The sequence below is a fragment of the Camelus ferus genome, chromosome 3, assembly GCF_009834535.1.
Source record: "Camelus ferus isolate YT-003-E chromosome 3, BCGSAC_Cfer_1.0, whole genome shotgun sequence".
Taxonomy (NCBI): Eukaryota; Metazoa; Chordata; class Mammalia; order Artiodactyla; family Camelidae; genus Camelus; species Camelus ferus.
The window spans coordinates 4,396,669-4,414,929 of NC_045698.1; the positions used below are offsets into that span (position 1 = coordinate 4,396,669).

Below are 18,261 nucleotides of genomic sequence, written 5' to 3' on the forward strand. Positions count from 1 at the left end.
TGTTATGAAGATTCAGTGACTACATATATTATATACATATGCATATGTATATTTATAGTGCTTGGGGTGACACGTGAGTCGTGAAGTACCATCTAAGTGCTAGCACTGATGATTGATGAATGAATGCCGTAATAGGTCATGTGACCCAGAGTCATCAGAAATCAACACTATGCTGCCTTGCAGTGAATTCTTCTAGCAGAAAATGTTTTTGAGATGTGCAGATACTAACTACAATATATAAAATAGATAAACAACAAGTTTCTTCTGTACAGCACAGGGAACTATATTCAGTATTTTGTAATAACCTATAACAAAAAGAGTATGAAGATGAATATTTGTATGGATATGTATGACTGGAACATGATGCTGTACACCAGAACTTGACACATTGTAAACTGACTATACTTCAATTTAAAAAAAAGGAAATGTTTTTGAATTTTGATAGTGATCTTAGCACCTTCATTCAAGAGAATAAACCATGTGTATAAACTGGGGGGCTGATATTTTGAGCTAGTCTGGTTGATGCCTTTATGAGATTGGGGCTCATAAAAAAATAGGGCCAACTGGGAAAATTAGGATGCAGTCCTTTGAGGCAAAGAATAAAAGAGGCAAACCTAGTTCTTCACCTCTATATAAAAACTGCAACTGGAGACAGCTGGCCCCCGGCACCATTGACTCAAATGCCCATGGGAGCACTGTTGGCAGGTACAATGCAATTCCCAGATGATGGACGATTGTGAATAGCAGCTTCTCTCCCTCTCTCCCTTTCTTCTCTGCACGGTAGATTGGCCTCAGGCCTCTGCAGAGATGCCCTAACCATTCCTTCTGCACCCCATCAGTACCTGCCAATGGAGGAGGAGCTAGAGACCCATAGCTGTCCTTAGAGATTATTTTATTGTACTAAATGCTCTGAACTCAGCTGTCTTAATATTGTAAACTTAATCTCCAATAAGATAATTGTTTAAAGTTTGCTAACATTTTTTCCTTATAACTACAATATACTCTTTTTCTAGGTATCCATTCATTCCTCTGATCATGTGGAACTTTCTAGAATCTCCTGGGATAGGAGAAGGAGAGGGCCCTTCTTCTCACTGCTGCCCCTACCGTCCTGTCACTGAAGCAAATGTTTGGATCCATGGACTGGAGGATTGGGGAGGGGGTAAATTGAGAATGCCTACCCGTACTGATGTAATAACTGTTATGGTTTCAATCTTCCTCCTTCCAGCCTTTTTTCCTATGCATAGTTTATGTAGTTGTAGCTGTATTGTGGATATAATTTTGGACTCTGCTTTCTTACTGAGAATTATTGTGTACATCATAAATATTTTCATTTTGCTATATAATGTTCATAACTATAGTTACTGCTGCATAATATTCTGTTATAAATTTAGGTTGCTGCCAATTTTTAATTACCATTTGCCTTTAGCCCTTTAGAGAGCTGATCTGAGATGCTGAAAGTCTAACAGGCAGATAACAAGTAAGATGGCCACTATTTCACATCTGGGTCAGTCTTGCTTTGGCCTCCTGTCCCAGAATCAGCATGAACTGTGATCCTTTCACTCTCAAGAAAAACCTGCATTCAGAAAATGAACTATATGGTCACCCTAGCAATACTTCCATTTGGAAATAAAGGCCTTACAGGTGGCTACCTGGGATTTCAGTTAAACCATTCCCAAACCAGACTGGATGCCATCCCTGCTCCAGATGGGAAATGTTTCTCTGAGGCCTTCCCCAAAACCAGCTGGTATGTGGGGATGAAAATCACACCTATGAAGCCTTTCTCCTTCCACCTCCAGGACCGGGACTGACACCCCACCCCAGAAACCCTGCTGTGCAGTGTGCAGTCTGGGGCAGCTGGTCAACCCCAGCACCGGGCCTGGGGGCACGTGGACCAGGGTGTAGGTCCCAGCATGTGGCTGAGCTGGGCCAGTGATGCGCTTCTCTGAAACACAATTTCTCCACCAATAAAGTGGGTCAGATAAAACCCGAGAGGGCTTCTGTGGCCGTGACATGATAAATCGTGCGATGCCTGCCTGTCCCTACCAGTGTCTCCTCTGGATCTACTCACATCCCCTCTTCCCACAGGTTAAATGAACTCGGGGTACTTTCCAGATAGGCACGGTCATTTTCCTGCTCAACCTCTCTTTAAAAGTCAGAGCTGGATAGAACGAGGTCACCGAAAAAGCCCATGAGACCAGAACAACTAGCCTTCAGTCGGCTGCAGCCACATTTGGTCACCAGCCACTGATCTTTACTAGCCGCTACTCTGCCCAGTCCCATTCATCTGAAAACAGCCTCTGCGGAAAGGCACCTTTGTATACAGTCGCCACTCCAGGGGACCGTGTCCCAAGATGCAGACGTGTCCTGCCCACTTGCCACAAGCCGATGAGGAGGCTGGCACCTGGCTCTCCTAGAGGAGACAACCCCAGAAAACCGACCTCCAGGCCCGGTAGATCTGTACTGATCTCCTCAATAGCCCAAAGAGTTATTTTTCACAGTGAAAATTTTTAATAATTTGGAAGAAGTTTAAATGGTAAAGACTTTTTTTTAATCGTCGTGGTGGCATCAGCATGAACATGCTTTGCCAATGAATTTAGAGGCTCCTCAGGATGAACGCCAAGCCAGGAACAGCGGCAAAGTTTGGAGTCAGCCCTCAGGCATTTCGGTGTGGGGGCGGTCCCCCTCTCCTGCGGCGACCACCACCGCCCCGCTCCCCGCTGCGCAGCTGGGCCGGACGCACCAAAACACGCGCGGCAGCGCTCTCCCCGCAAACACGGACCCTGCGGGGCTTCCCAGGCTATTCCAGCTGCCGGGGCCCTAAACATGATTTTTGCTTGAAATTTCATCAGATAAAAATAAGTTTCAATGGGGCTAAAGGCAGAGAAGGAGGGGAGGGTTGAAAGAGTCCAGGTTGAAGGGGGATCTGCTACCCTTCCGCGGCCGGTCCCGAGGTCGCCTGCGGGTAGCGGGGACTCCGGGCAGCAGAGGGCCGGCCTTTTGGAAACGACTGAAAAGCCAGTGCTGGGTGGTGGCTTCCTCCCCTTTTTGGAACGCAGGGACCCTCTGGCGTAGCGGGCAGAAAAGGAGCAGGGCCGGGACGCAGGGGGTGAATTCACGGAACGGTCATCCTTTAAAATCGTGACTCGAGGGGCTACTCTTTAGTGGGTTGCGGCGGGCACGCTTCCCGCACCCTCCTCCTGATTCTTTGATCGATCTTTAGGAAAGCGCTGGTCCCCCAAACCCCGTCCAGGGTGGCTGTGTGGGACACCAGGCTCCATATGGTCCGAGGGAATCAGTGAACAGGTTGCTTTCTACCCTTTTCCGACACTCCTTCCCCTCCGGATTGTTCTAACCGGGTTAAGTGAGGCGGAGGCTCGGGGGCTGAGCCTGGATCTCGGGAAGAAGGACCTGGAGCCTCCGAGACTCTCATCAGCGCGCGCGCGCGCCCCTGCTCCCCTACTCCCCACCCTCGCCCCGCTTCTGCAAGCTGGTCGGCTCGGTGTGCCGCTACCCAGCAGCCCGGCGCCCATCCGGCCGGGCGCGCGCCGATGTCTCCCCCCAGCGGCCGAGCGCGAGTCGCCGCGGGAGCCGGCGGCGGGCGGGCGGCGGGGGCGGCACGGAGCAGCCAGGCCCGCGGCTCCGCCCCGCGCCCCCCACCCCCACCCCGCCGGCCGGCAGGGCCGCCCCCTCCGCGCAGCGCTCGGCTCAGACTGAGCAGCCGCCTCTGCAATGTCAGCAGCCGCAGCGGCGGCGGCGACGCGAGCGGCAGCGGCCGGGGCCCCGCGGTAGCCGCCAGCGCGGCACGGCCCGGCGGGCGCGCACGGCGCGAGCCCGCGGCCACCTCGCTGCCTCCCGGGAGCTGCGGGCTGCTCTGCGCGCCCGGGCGCGGCGCTCGGACTCGAAGCCAGCCAGGCTGCAGCCGTGCACAAAGGACCGCGGACACTGGGCTCCGGGGACTGTGCCCAGGGACCGGCCGGGGAACGGTCAGCCGCGCCGCGTCCCCTCCACGCTTCCCCTTCCCGGGTGGCCGGAGCCTGAGCCGAGCGGGCCCCGTCATATGACAGCGGCGACACCGCGGCCAGAGAGCGCGCGTGTTGCCCGCTCGGCTGCGCCACGGCCACCGGCGCCGGGGGTGGCTCGCGCCTCGCCACGCTGAGTGGTCGCCGGTCTCCGTCGCCCCGCGCCACCCGAGTCCCGGCTCTCGGGCTCCGGGGGCAGGAGCCCAAGGGAGCCTCGCGCCGGCGCCGAGCCTAAAATGGCCACGCTGCTCCGCAAAATCGGGCTCATCCGCCTGCACAACCGGGACACCGAGGACCCCAAGCACCACCACAACCACCGCGGCGGCGGCAGCGGCCAGCAGAGCGCGTCGCTGCGCGGCAAGGGCGGCGCCAAGAGCGGCGGCCACAAGCCTCAGCAGCAGCAGCACCCCGCGGCGAGCGCGGGCGACGCCAGCCCCGGGCCCGGCAAGGGCAAGGGCAAGCGCGCGGTGGAGCTGGCCCCGCGCGACAAGCCGCCGCAGCCGGCGGCGGGGGCGGCGGGGGCGGCGGGCGCCGGGGGCCCCCGGGAGCGGGCGCCGGGCGCCAGGGCGGGGCCGGGCCTGGCGGTAGCGGCGGCGGCAGCGGGCGGCAGCCTGGTGCCCGCGGCGCGCCAGCAGCACTGCACGCAGGTGCGCAGCCGGCGGCTCATGAAGGAGCTGCAGGACATCGCGCGCCTCAGCGACCGCTTCATCTCCGTGGAGCTGGTGGACGAGAGCCTCTTCGACTGGAACGTGAAGCTGCACCAGGTGGACAAGGACTCGGTGCTGTGGCAGGACATGAAGGAGACCAACACCGAGTTCATCCTGCTCAACCTCACCTTCCCCGACAACTTCCCCTTCTCGCCGCCCTTCATGCGGGTGCTCAGCCCGCGCCTGGAGAACGGCTACGTGCTGGACGGCGGCGCCATCTGCATGGAGCTACTCACGCCGCGCGGCTGGTCCAGCGCCTACACCGTGGAGGCGGTCATGCGCCAGTTCGCCGCCAGCCTGGTCAAGGGCCAGGTAAGCCGGGAGGGGCTGGGGGCGCGCGGGGGTGGGCGCCGCGCGCGACGTGCGGGCGGGTGGGCGGCGCAGGGCCGGCCCCTCGGCCCCCCAGCTCCCGGCCTGGCTGCGGGTGCGTGCCGGGCTTTTTCTGAACTCTCTTCCGAAGGGTAGACGTGCCCGGGCGCCTCGGCTTCTTTTCCCTGAGCGTTTTCGTCCTTCCTTACTTTTCCGTCTCATCTCTCTGGGTCCCTCACCCCTCTCTCTGCGGGTCTCCAGCTTACTCCCTCTCCTCGTCTCTCGCTCTCTCCCTCCCCGACACCCCCTCTCCTTTTCTCCTCTATTCCTTCTCCCCTGTCGTTCCTCCGCTCTACCCTCTACCTTCTGCCCTCATCTCCTGACCCACTGCCCCCATCTGCTCCTCCCGTTCCCCCTTCCCCCTCCACCATCTCCCCTCCTCCCCTACCTCTCTCCCTGTCCTCCTTCTCCGCCCCCCAGCCAGTCTCCCCCACTCTCCTCTCCCCTCCTCTCCATTTCCCCCTTCTCCCCCTTGTCGGCTTCTCCGCATCTCCTGTCCTCATAATCTCCGTGAGGGTGGAACTTTCTGTGTACCTCAGGATCTCAATGTCCAGCCTAGTTTATCACCCCCTTCCCCACCACACACGTTTCCTCCCCAGCTTCTTAGGGGTGCTCTGCAGGTGAGGGGCTCAGCAGAGGACCAGCCACCTGCTGGCGAGTCTGCTCCCCGGTCTGCTGGGTCCTGAATAGCATCAACTGCGAAGGTGAAAATACTGCTCTTGAGAAATTTCACTGGCAAGGCCGAGGTGTGGGTTGAGTGGTTCCTTAAGTGACAAGGCCAGACTCCATCAAGGAAATGCCTGGTACCTGCCTCTCTCCAGGACCATCACCTCCTGGTAGTTGTTCAAGGTTTTGGTCTCTCTCAGACCCGTTTCTTCTTTTGGTTTCCTCATGCCCCCAGGGGTTAATACTGTTATCAGGGCTAAAGATTTTTAACTAAACGCTGAAACCAGGAGCAAGCCTGATGCCTGAGTCTTCTGTCCATGGCACCAGATGGCAGCTTTGCTGCAAAGAAACCCCAGAGAACTTGAGGGCAGAGCATAAATGATCTTCTGAGCTATGTTCCCCTCTGGCTGCAGGCAGATGCCTGGTGCTTTTACCTTCCCACATTATACCCTCATGCTCATGTTCAAATTGTTTGATGTTTGACCAAATCGCTATTAAACATTATTTAATAAAATCATGTCTTTATATGGGTGTCTTTTAGATTTATGAAGAATCTCTGTTTAGTTTTGAAGACCCTGAATGACCTCGATTTGATCTTCCTACAGCCAGCATTTCAGAAGCCATCAGTCCCCCGCCACCTGCCTCTGCTCTTTCACTGCAGGGTCTTTCGCACTAACCAAATGATTTGTGTTCTGACAATGTCACTAGAGGTGGAGCCCCTGGGATTCCAAGCAAATAGCACTGGAACTCCAGTGGAGAAAGGCACTTAATTCTTGACGGGTCTGTTGTTCCCAAGTAACTATCCTGCTAGTCCATCTTTTCTGGGGTTTAGCTTCTGCTTTTTTCTTGAGTTTGAAATAGGATGGATGTGGCAGCTCTAGGGTGGCATCTGTAACTGAGCGAGGCTTAATGCTTTAACATCAGAAGTTCATTCTGAATCCTGTGGGTCAGTTCTGGCTCTGATCTAAGGTGACTGTGATTCCACACAAGCTACCAGGGTGGAACGGGGGTCTCAGTGTGTTATTAACAGGATTTATACAAATGATGTGGAAGAATATTTTGCACAGATGTCTTTGTTACTTGTTTCTGAAATCATTGCTAATTAGAACTCTCTGGAACAGTCTCTTCTTTCATTCTTCACAGTGATAACTTTGGAGGTCAGGGGAAGAGGAGTGTAATTTTGCCTCATAATCACAGAATCACAGCATTTAGACTTGGAAGAGATCCTAAAGGTCACCTGGACCACAGCCTGCATTTTGAAAGATGCAGGAAAATAAAGATTTCAAATGAGAAACAGGGTTTTATTTTAAGAAGCGATATGTCTCAGTAAGTTAAATAGTTTCCACGTTTACATTAATACTGTGAATGATAGTTCTGTTGGTGCCCATGCATGTCTATTAAAATGGGCAGATCCTCGTGTATACATGTATCTTTTTTTGTCATCAAAACTGAGAGTCTTGTGTACAGTTTCCAAGTCAGAGACTTCAATTGTTGAAAGTAATTATCAACAATTCTGTTTATTGATTTCAAAATCTCTGTTGACCTAGCATATTGTGTTATATTACCTATTCTAAATTCTAGTGTGTAAGGTATCCGAGAGGAAGGCGAGAACTCAGAGACTTACAAAATACCAACTCAGTTTCTTTGCATTTTCCATGCTGACTTCAAGATCCAAGAGACAGTTGCCTAGGATACACGTAAACAGCTCGAAATGCAAAGTAAGAGCAGGAGAAATGAGCAGTCACCGGTGTTGCAGGATTCTGTGCAGGAAAGGATTCTAACAGTGTTTGGGGGCCCTCAGCATTCTGGTGACTTTCCTGCTCTTATGAATTACCTACTGACAGACAGTTCACTGCATGTACCGTAGTTACCAAATTATTTCCACAGTTAAAAGCGATAGACTTCAGGAAAGCAATCAAAATACCTGATTAAGTATTTGGAGAGACCCGAGGCTGCTCCCAAACCGATCATTATTATAAAGGAAAGAACCTTCCCATGCTGGTTACGTTCCCCCATCTGATGGCACTTCTTTTTTAGGATTCATTTTTCTCGAGCCACAGAGTTAGAGAAGCCTTGTTTTCATTTTTCGTAACTGCTCAGCCTAACTTTCTGCACTGAGGCAAGCTGATTTTGTCTCTCTACCTTGAGAGAAACCATAAGATGCTTTTAAAGGCCTCACTGATAATGCTGAGACAAGACACATTTAACAAGTAGATGTTCTGTGTACAGTACGAAAGGTTTGGGTTTTCACGGAGTATGACAAATTCAGTCATTTCATGAGACCTTTACCTGACTGGCCCACATCATCAGAATCTCTTGTGCACTGCCTTACGCATTGTGGCTGTTTTAGGCTGACTTAGCGTAAATTTCTTGTATAAGACATTGTGTGTAGTGACAGAAACATACATACCTTGCCTATTTGTTTATTACCAAATCCTCTTTTGACTAAAAAGAGACATTTTCGGTAATTTTTGTTTCCTGCAGTTGAGTGAAAAATACCTACCTCAGAGGGTCCTGCCAAGGCGTCTGTACCCAGTTCACGCCTGGGGTCCCTGATGGCTGGATAGGGACCCTTTACGGACTGTTGTGTGAGCAGAAGGCTCCCCAAAAGTAGCTTGAGGGTGCACTAACTCAGGGTTCTGTTTTTGCATCAGTTCGCCTCCTGAGTGTCCCCTTTGTAATTAGTTGGACATGGCCAGGGGCAAGGAACCAGATGTCACTGGAAAGACAGTGCCTCACTCCTCCTCGGTCCCCTCAGTGCCAGCCAGGCGACCCAACCTGGCACGAGGACAACGTTGCAGTCATGGCAGCAGCTAACACTTCCTGATTGCTCCGCGCCAGGCTCTGGGCTAAGAGCACTTAGGGCACCTAACCCCACCCGGTTCTGTTTGGCAGTCAGTGCACAGGGGAGGAGACTGCAGCCCCGCGCACACAGGTGAGAACGCAACTTCACGTTCTGAGACCAGCGATGAGCACGAGGCTCTGACGACCAGTCCGCATTAGTGAAAGTCATCAGCGACGCCAAAGTCAAACCCAGGCCATCTGAGCCCCCGGCCGTCACGGTGGTCTATTCACTGTGACCTGTGTGCTAGTCGTCTGGGTCCACAGAGAACAGGTACATGGTCAGCAGCCAGCAGAAGAGTGTGAATGATAGAACTAAAACACCTGCTGTTCTTAGTGTTTGAATTAAAGCCTGGTAAGCCATTTGGGAACAGTTGTGTTTCCTGACAGTGCTGGTTTCTGGAGTTTTTGAATCTAGGAAACTGACAGGTGTCTGCACTTGTCAGCGTGTGTTGAAAAAGTCAGAGGCTCTATAGATCAGCTTTGTCTGATGAGAATGAGCATCTCTGAGGTTGAGTCCAGGGCTTTTAAAGGGCTTTGCACCAGGCGTGTCACTGAGAATCTTGCAAACACACACACAGAGCCACTTTCCGAACCTCTACCAAAGTGCTAGACTTGGAAATAGCTTTTACTTACAACTACATAACCTCCAGGTCTTCTCAGAAAAAATAATGAAGACAAACAACCCTGAGGGATTCCTCAAGTTTATTGGCGTCTAAACTCTTGTAATTCACACAGCGTCTTTGAAAGCCCTGTGTGTTTGCTCAGACTGCTGTTACAAAGTGCCCCCGACTGGTACTTTTACTTCTCACAGTTCTGGAGGCCAGAAGTCTGACATCAGGGTGCCAGCGGGGTTGTGTCCTGAGGGTGGGAGGGAGGATGTGCTCCAGGCCTCCCTCCTTGGCGTGCAGATGGCTGCCTGCTCCCTGTGTCCTCACATGGTCGTCCCTCAGTGCCTGTCTGCATCCTGATCTCCCCTTCTTGTGAGAACACCAGGCGTGGGGGTCAGGGCCACCCTAATGGCCTCAGTTTAACGTGGTTCCCTTTGTAAAGACCCTGTCTCTAGATAGTCACCTTCTGAGGTGCTGGCAGTAGGACTCCAGTATAGGAATTTTGTGGGATCACAGTGCAGCCCATAACAAGCCCAAACAGGAATTTCTGACCCAAACATGTCAGTTCAACCTCTCATTTCTCTAGAGGCTGTTGCTGGTCTGCTGAGTAACGTAAGTGATGCCGGTCTGGGTGAACACAGCACCATGCTAAGGGGGACACGAAAGGAGACGGTGGCCCGTTTAGAGGGCGGCTGGGAGATCCTAGCGGGGAAACTGACAGCAGGGGGCGGGAGCGCCATGTGACTCACCAAGTAGAGTGGATTTCGGGGGGGTTGTCGTGAGTCACCGTGTTGTTTTGTCCTGTGCCCGTGTGTAGGTGACGGAGGTGATTGCCCACCCACGATGACGCTGCAGCTTGAGGTCTCATTGTTCGGAAAAAAAAAGATAGCTCGCTCAGATATCAAGTAGGATGGGCAGAAGGACGCAGACAGGACTCTGCAGCCTAAAAATAGCCCCACGCCAACTTGGCGCGCGCCCTCGCTCTCGCTCCCTGGGAGCAGGCTCGTCCTGCGGCTGATGGTACAGTTAATAATAGGAGTGACTGACTTTACCCTGAGCTGTTGACTTCCGAGAATCTAAGCTGCTGCGAAGAGGATGTAAATGCGCTTGTTTACTTTGCCGATTTGTACTAAGGGATGTGAGAGGCTTGTTTTCCTTGGTAAGGGTCCGCGCGGTTTCAGGGTGTTGGTTTGTTTGTCAGCGGGATGGGCCGACGTGGACAAAAAGCTGAAGTTTGTTTCAAAGCCTGACACCTACAACCCAGAGGTGCGCCTGCCTCCTCCCCAGGAGCAGGCACGTGTGAGTCCAGGTTTAGAAGGCACCCTCGGTGGCACCTCTTTGCGGACAGCTAAGGGACCAGCCAAAATGGCTTTCATGTTTGTTTGTTTTTTTTAAAGGAGCCACTAATAGTGGGTTCTTTGAGCCATGTTTCAAATCTCCTGAATCCTAGATTTTTTGTTGTGTTGATTACGTAGTGGGGAGATGGGAAGGAGGAAGGGGAAGGGGTACCTCCTTTCCATCCAGGCCTGTGGTTCTCAGCCTCCAGTTCATGAGATGCTCTAGGGACCCTTTAAACTACTCCAGTGCTGTGCCCTACCCTTGGAGATTCAGACGTCTCGAGGCCAAGATCAGGCCCTGGTAGGGGATTGTTGGAAAATCTCCTGTGTGATTCTAACTGACAACCAGGTTGAAAGGGCTGCCTTGGACCAGACTTGCTCATCCGTTCCATGTCAGCCATCCATGGTGCAGCCTCCCACCAGCAACCACAGCGGGGGGTTTCCGGTGGTGGTGGGTGTAATGAACCCCTTACCCTCCTCCTTCCCACCTTGATGGGACTCACTGTCCTGTGTCAAGCCCTGACTGGCCCCCCGAAAGCCCTACTTTTGTAAAGGAGGCCATCATACAAGCACGTTCTTCCTCCCTGGACCGAGAGGGAGCTTAAACCCTGAAAATGGAGGTGTGTTCATGAGGGTTCACCCCAACCCCAACTCCAGATTAGACACACCTATGAGGGCTCAGGGCGACCCGGCATGGTGGATAATTAGCTAGTTCCCACGGCACAGGTGCCGGGTGTCTGCTCAGTACCAGGCCCTCACGGGGTGCGCAGTGGGGAGTGAGATTCACGGAAGTGCTTGCCACGGAGAACTGGCTCTCTAGGGGGGAAGTTCGAAACCCACTCATGTTTATCTTTGATGTGCCAGGCAGCTTTGCAGTGATCACTTGCTGAACATTTGGGTAAATGCCCAGTCACTGGTATATGAGGACCAGACTCGTGGCAGCGGCCTGCGGGTGTTCTGGGGACCTGGGAGAGGTGGGATCCTGGGGTCAGCAGGGTCTTCAGAACTTCTGTGTGCCATTCCCAGAGGGAGCAATCATCGCAGGTACATGGCTGTAACGTTGAGGGTCCACCTGGTTTTCTGGACCTTGTTTCAGTGCTAATAGATGGCGAAATCAGGCGTTTCCCCAAATAGATAAAGAAGTCGTAGTCAGGCAGACATATTTCCAGTAATGTCTACTCTTTCCTACCCAAGGAGTCAGCAAACTAAGACAAGGTTTCGTTGTTTGTTAATTCCTCAGTGTCACCCACTTCCTTCCTTCCTTCCTTCCTTCCTTCCTTCCTTCCTCACCTGTTGGCTGAGGGTCTACCATGATGTGGGCGCTGAAGACAGGCAGCCTTTGGCATTCCTGTGGCGACCCTTCCCTATCTGTGTGCCACCCCTGGTCCTCCTGGTCCTCTCTGGTGAGAGCAGGAGGAAGCCTGCCGAGCAGGAGGACCAAGGACTTCCTCAGGGGAGAAAGCAAAATTGGAACCATCCAGGAAGCAAAAGATGGGCAAAGAGGGTGGGGCAGGATTGGGGAGACAGGAGCCAGGGACCTGAACTGCCTCTTACCCACCCAGCAGGTCTAGGCGTGGTCAGGGAGCAGGACCAACAACCGTTACTCCTCCCTCGTGTCTCCAAGCCTGGTTTTTTCTCCCCACCCAGAGCTCTGCCTCCTTAGATGCTTGTCACACTGTGCTTGGACTCCTGCAGTGCCCCATCCTGCCTCTCTGTCCCTTCCATCCTCCCTGCTGCCACCTTCCTGGTTCCTCTAAAATGCACACTCGGCTTTCTCACACCCTTGGTTATGACCGTTACAGAATACAGCCAAGCCCCCAAGTGCTGCCCACCCACAGTGTCACTCTTCCACCCCCCAGGGCCCCCGGGGAGGTCCCTCTCCCACCAGCCCCTCCCGCCCATGGCACACCAGCTCATGTACTTAGCTCACAGGTCCGCCCCCATCTGGAAAGCTCCCCCCACGATTTATCATTTGAGCCCTCGCCATCCTCCAAAACCCTGCCAAGATGTCCTAACTCCTGCAGAAGCTCTCTCAGTCACTCCTCCAGTAACATCAGTGGCTTCCTCCTCTAAACGCCTCGGGGTTTTCTGGAAGATGTTCATTTCTAGGCTAATCCTGCTAGACTGCATTGACATATTTACAGCCCTATTTCCCCTTCCCCTTGCCCAATACCCAACACATCGTATGTGCCAAGTAAATGTGTCCGTTCCATAATTTGCTCAACTGAATGAATACCCTCCTCCCCTTCTCTTGCCCCCATTCAAAGTATGATAAGATTGTAAAAATGTATCAGATGCTTACAGAGGGCCCGCTGCTGTGCAGACTGCTTTAGTGGGTCATTTGATTGAATCCTTGCAATAGCTGATGAAGTGGGTGCTGTTATATCCCCATTTTACAGAGGAGGAAACTGAGGCTCACTGAGGTTAAATCTGTGCCTGTGGCGGATGGCTCTTAAAGAGTAGCACTGAGCTGTCACCAGGCAGTCTGTGTCAAGGGTTGTCATGTTGGCAGGTGGCAGCCACCCCAAACAAGTAGCATGTGCAGCTTGGTTGTCCCCCATGGGTCCCTGTGCTCCTTAGGGATACCTTTGCAAAGATATTGTGCTTGGTTTTGCTACAACACTCAGAATCAATTCACAAGGGGAGGGATAATGTATCCATCAAATCTAATGCGTGGCACTGAATTAGCCATAAAGTTGAACAGCTGTATTGGTCCAAATTCACCACAAGCTGGTTGTGTCTATTATGTGAAATGGAAGAATGTTTTACTTCTTTCAAACTGTAGGAGAAAGATAATTATTGCTGCTTCATTTCTTCTGTACACAAAAGGGAAAGGCATTTTAAAGATACTGAAAATAACTCAAGAAAGATGCTTTTTGAATGTAATTGTTACATTGGTGAAGCCACTCAGATTGAAGAAATTACCACTTTAAAAATAATTTCTGTAAAATCAATAATAATTCTCCATCACAATATTTGGCAAGCGCTCCCAAGATTTTTTTTGAATTAAGAATTCTTTGATGAGAGAGATAAGAAAATCTTGTCTTATAATGGATCAGATTACATTTAAAGTTACAATGTATGTAGCTCACTTGGGAAGAGAAGGAAAAAGCTCCCCAAAAATATTGTTAAGGGAGTACTTTCCACCTTTTGATCTGGAAAATCAGATGTTTCCAAAACTTAGAACATGGAATTGCAGAACTATTATGTAGTGGTTACAATAAGAAGCAGCTACTCCTGTTTTATAAAGCCGGACGCTTTGTCCACATAGTTACTAAAACAATTACTTTTGCCTTACCAACACATGTGAATTAGGGCGATTTTGAGTGTCAGGCTGGATGTCCGTTCGGCTCCCCAGGAGACACCAGTCAGGAATTAGATGTAATTGTACAAAATAAGTGTTAATGGCTGGGAGAATTAACCTGTGTTGAAGGCTTCCACGATAAAAGGCATGTGCTGGCTACGCCACTCTGCTTCCCAGCCAGTAGAAATATTATAACTTGGAACTGAATTTGTTACAAGTGTAGGTTAATTGTAACAAGTTGACATAGGCCTTTAAAATGTCACTTTGAAAAAGTTATCAGAATACCAAAACAATCGTGATTTCTTGACTCTCACTTTGAGGACTATTTCTTAGGGGAGCTTCCTCCCCAGCTCATGTGTGTGGGAAAACATTCACCTGAGGTCGGAACCCCTCCTGCTTGGCCTGGGGGAAGGCAGAGCCCCACAAATCTGTGGGTTAAGGTCCTTCATCCAGTGAAAAATACCTGAAACTAACACGGGTGACGTCCCAGAGTGGCCACTGTGATTCCGCCCCCCCCCCATTGTACATGTGCGTGTCTGTCCTTTGATCACTTTTATAATGTATATTATGAAATATCATCTTAGCTCATAAAAGACAGTTTCTCTAACTGTAGGGTCAACCAGGAAAATAACATAAAGCTTAAAGGAAATTATTTTAATTCATAAATAAAACTAATAAAGTGATTTTGAATTCTGTTGGATTGAATTATGGTGATTTTTTTTAGTAATTTTATTTAAAAGGGGATCCTGGCATCTGTCTTTTCATAGACAAGAGAGATGGATGCTTCGTAGTTATTCTTGCAGATAGAGAGGAAACAGAGACCCCAGGAGCCCTTTCCTGCCACCTCTGACCCTACAAGTCCACCTGGAGGACCACATGTCCCCTCAGCATGTGGGGATATCTATAGATCCCTCCTGAGAATAATGTTTTTAAATGCACAAAACAAAATTCACCAGCTTTCAAAGGAAAACAATCATACTTAAAAATAGTTACCACATTTTTTAAAAAGTCATGAACAACAATATGAAATTAAGCAGTACATCTTTATTAACACATTTAGTATCAAGATCCAGAGGCAAGTCCACCTACCGTCCTAGCTGGACACAGCAAGGAGCACTGATGACATTTCAAGTATCTACAACATCTGTAATATGACTTTTAACTAGATGGGATTTCTGTTGGTGACAAAATCAAGGCAATGCTAAATCTGCTCTGGTTTGTTACTTCTAATCATTATTAAATGAAGTGCAGAACTACAATTAGGACTACAAGCTGATGTTCCTTTGAGGATGCATGGCCCAAAGAACTCCAAGGTAGTGAGTGCATGGCTCTAAGTGTTGACAGCTATCTTGGGAAAGAACTTAAAGCTTATCATGCAGTTCATGGCAAGAACCTCTGAGAATGAGTTTCAGGATCCCAACGTATATCTCAGTCTTACCATGGTCTTGTCGGGGAGGTGGGGGTGGGGTTGGGATAAAGCCATGGGCCTCGAGCAGGGTCAGGGCTCCAGGATCACCCCTCCTCCCAAGCCTGCTTCCCTGCTGGGCAGGTAGCCACCTCCCTGAGCCACAGGTGCCTCACCTGAAGAAAAGGAGCATAATTCCACTTCAGAGGTGAATCGTGATGCTCAAAGGAAGTGATGCAGGCAGGTGCCTTGCATAGAGGAGGTGATCAAGAGATGTTCCTTCTTTTAAAAAAGGTAAAACTTTATTGAAACAAATACAGAAGAAAAAAGCATGACAAAAGTCCCAGAATTGGGTTTACATTTGACATTCATTATTACATGAAGGGATCTATTTTCATAACTATCAGTATTTGAGAACAATCTTGACGTCCAGTTGGCTCAAATTTTTTTGTACTTGACTGTAATCTTACAAATATTCACAAAAGCTACAGGATAGCCTCCTCTTCGCCTTCTCAAAACCGCCACCCCTCTTGGTGGACTCATCTCATCATCAAGTCATTCTGCATCATTGGGTGTTGATATCTGATAATAACCATGATTATGTCATCATCCAAACAGATTCAAGAGCTGTGTTTTCACCTTTCCAGCTTTGCTCTCTAAGAATCCTATTTGTTAGTGGTATCTTTAAATTAGCTTAATTTTTTTGCTGCTGCTAAGTTCGAAAATTACATAGAAGAATACTATTACTTAAAACACTTACCGGTATCATCTCTCAATGCACTTTGGTACCTTTACGTATTGTTCAGACCATTTCTTTATTACAGAGTCCTATGTCCACTTGAAAACTTTTTGGCTACCATTTTGTTCCAAGATGAGAAACTGTTTCAAAATTAAACTTAAAATTTGTTCAATGCTGTGGATTCCAGCAGTTATCACAGGCCACACAAAATGAACACGAATGTTCTCACTCTGACTGAAAGAGAATTTCCCTGTAGGCAGCTATCCTTCGCCTTACTGATTCATACCTTCAGGAAGGGTCTTTTCTTTTTTCACCCCTCTTTTCTCTTTCTTTTTTTAATTGAAGTATAGTCAGTTTACAATGTTGTGTCAATTTCTGGTATCATGTTTTAGTCATACATGTACATACATATATTCCTTTTCATGTTCTTTTTCATTAAGCGTTACTATAAGATACTGAATATAGTTCCCTGTGCTCTACAGCTGGACATGGTCATCTATTTTATATATAGTAGTCAGTATCTGCAAATCTCAAACTCCCAATTTATCCCTTCCCACCCCTCTCTCCCTACATAACCATAAGTTATCTACTATGTCTGTGAATCTGTTTCTGTTTTGTAAATAAGTTCATTTGTGTCTTTTTAGATTCCACACGAGTGATATCATATGGTATTTGTCTTTCTCTTTCTGGCTTACTTCGCTTAGACTGATGATCTACAGGTCTATCCATGTTTCTACAAATGGCATTATTTTATTCTTTTTTTATGGCTGAGTAGTATATTCTGTTATATAAATTTACCACAACTTCTTTATCCAGTCATCTGTCGATGGACGTTTAGGTGGGCTTCCATGTCTTGGCTGTTGTAAATAGTGCTGCTGTGAACACTGGGGTGCATTATCTTTTTGAATTAGAATTTCCCCTGAGTGTATGCCCAGGAGTGGGTTTGCTGGATCATACGGTAAGTCTATTTTTAGTTTTTTGAGGAATCTCCATCCTGTTTTCCACAGTGGCTGCACCAAACTACATTCCCACCAACAGTGTAGGAGGATTCCCTTTTCTCCACAGCCTCTCCAGCATTTATCATTTGTACACTTTTCCATTGTAGCTTTGATTTGCATTTCTCTGATAATTAGCAATATTGAGCATGTTTTCATGTGCCTGTTGGCCATTTGTATGTCTTCAATGGACAACTGCTTGTTTAGGTCTTCTGTTTAGGTCTTTTTTGGATTGGGTTGTTTGTTTGTTGTTGCTGTTGTTGTTGTTAAGTTGTATGAGCTGTTTATATATTCTGGAAATTAAGCCCTTGTCAGTCGCGTCATTTGCAAATATTTTCTCCCTTTCAGTAGTTTGCTTTTTTTTTTTCTCATGGAGGAAAGGTCTTTTCTTGAGTGAAATTCAGGAGACATCTAGTTGACACGTTCGACCTACATACATATACATGACATTGTGACAGTTGGAGGCTGATCAACAACAGAACACCAGTGCCTGCCCCCACCTTCTCTATTGCTCAGTCAGTTAAGGCTCTGAGCATTGGCCTGGAACCTAGGGTACAGCTTCCTGCATTTGGTAGGACAGTGACTAGATGTCTCCAGGGTTCTTTCCAACTCTCAAGTCTCAGATGAGTGGAACCAGCATTCTCACAAGGAGAGAGAATGGGACACAGTTTATCGATCCTCCAAGATTTTTTATGCTGTTTTGTTGTATACGCAATGATTTTCCAATAGTTTAGCCATATATGAATCTGAAATTCAAGCTCTGAGATCATTAGAGGCATGAGAGCATCCTCCTGCCCCTAGTGCTTCTGGCCTGCAGGGCCAAGCCTGTTGTCTCCTTGGTGGAAGTGGAGTCTGTAACAGTATCTGAGTCTCGGTGTGTGGGCCTGGGTGGTGTTACCATAACCACCACTTTAGGTTAGTAATGTTTTCAGCATCATAGTCAGCAAATAGAAACGGCTCCACCCAGCACGGCTCAGACTGGTATGTTTTGTTTTGTTTTTTCACATATATTTATGTCTCTTTTTCTCTCCTGTAAACTAATTATTTGTCTGTCATTGAATCTTTTGGCCACGATCATTCCAGTCACCCTATCCTAAGAAAAATATCAAAGGCCTTCAATCTGCAGCTTGGCCTCAACCACGTACCACTCAGAGTCTGATTCCCCATTCGGGTAAGGATGTGCCCAGCTGCTGTTGGTGGACACCTGACTTGATTGCTTTTGGGGCCAGGATGCTGCCCAAGAGCAGGTGACCGACGCTTAACCCCTT

The 18,261-nt window shown here is 49.3% G+C and overlaps 1 protein-coding gene across 2 annotated transcripts in view; it reads left to right on the forward strand.

Moving 5' to 3' along the window:
- Positions 1-4,227: 4,227 nt before the first annotated feature.
- UBE2QL1 (ubiquitin conjugating enzyme E2 Q family like 1) overlaps positions 4,228-18,261 on the forward strand; it is a 46,786-nt gene continuing 32,752 nt past the window's right edge. The window contains exons 1-2 of one of the 2 annotated variants that reach the window (XM_032469796.1): positions 4,228-5,038; positions 6,303-16,304. In XM_032469796.1, the coding sequence (XP_032325687.1) occupies positions 4,256-5,038; positions 6,303-6,344 (825 nt within the window). In that variant the 5' untranslated portion in view covers positions 4,228-4,255 and the 3' untranslated portion in view covers positions 6,345-16,304. Of the gene's footprint in view, positions 5,039-6,302; positions 16,305-18,261 lie in introns of those variants that run through there. The other variant, XM_032469790.1, reaches the window with a different exon arrangement.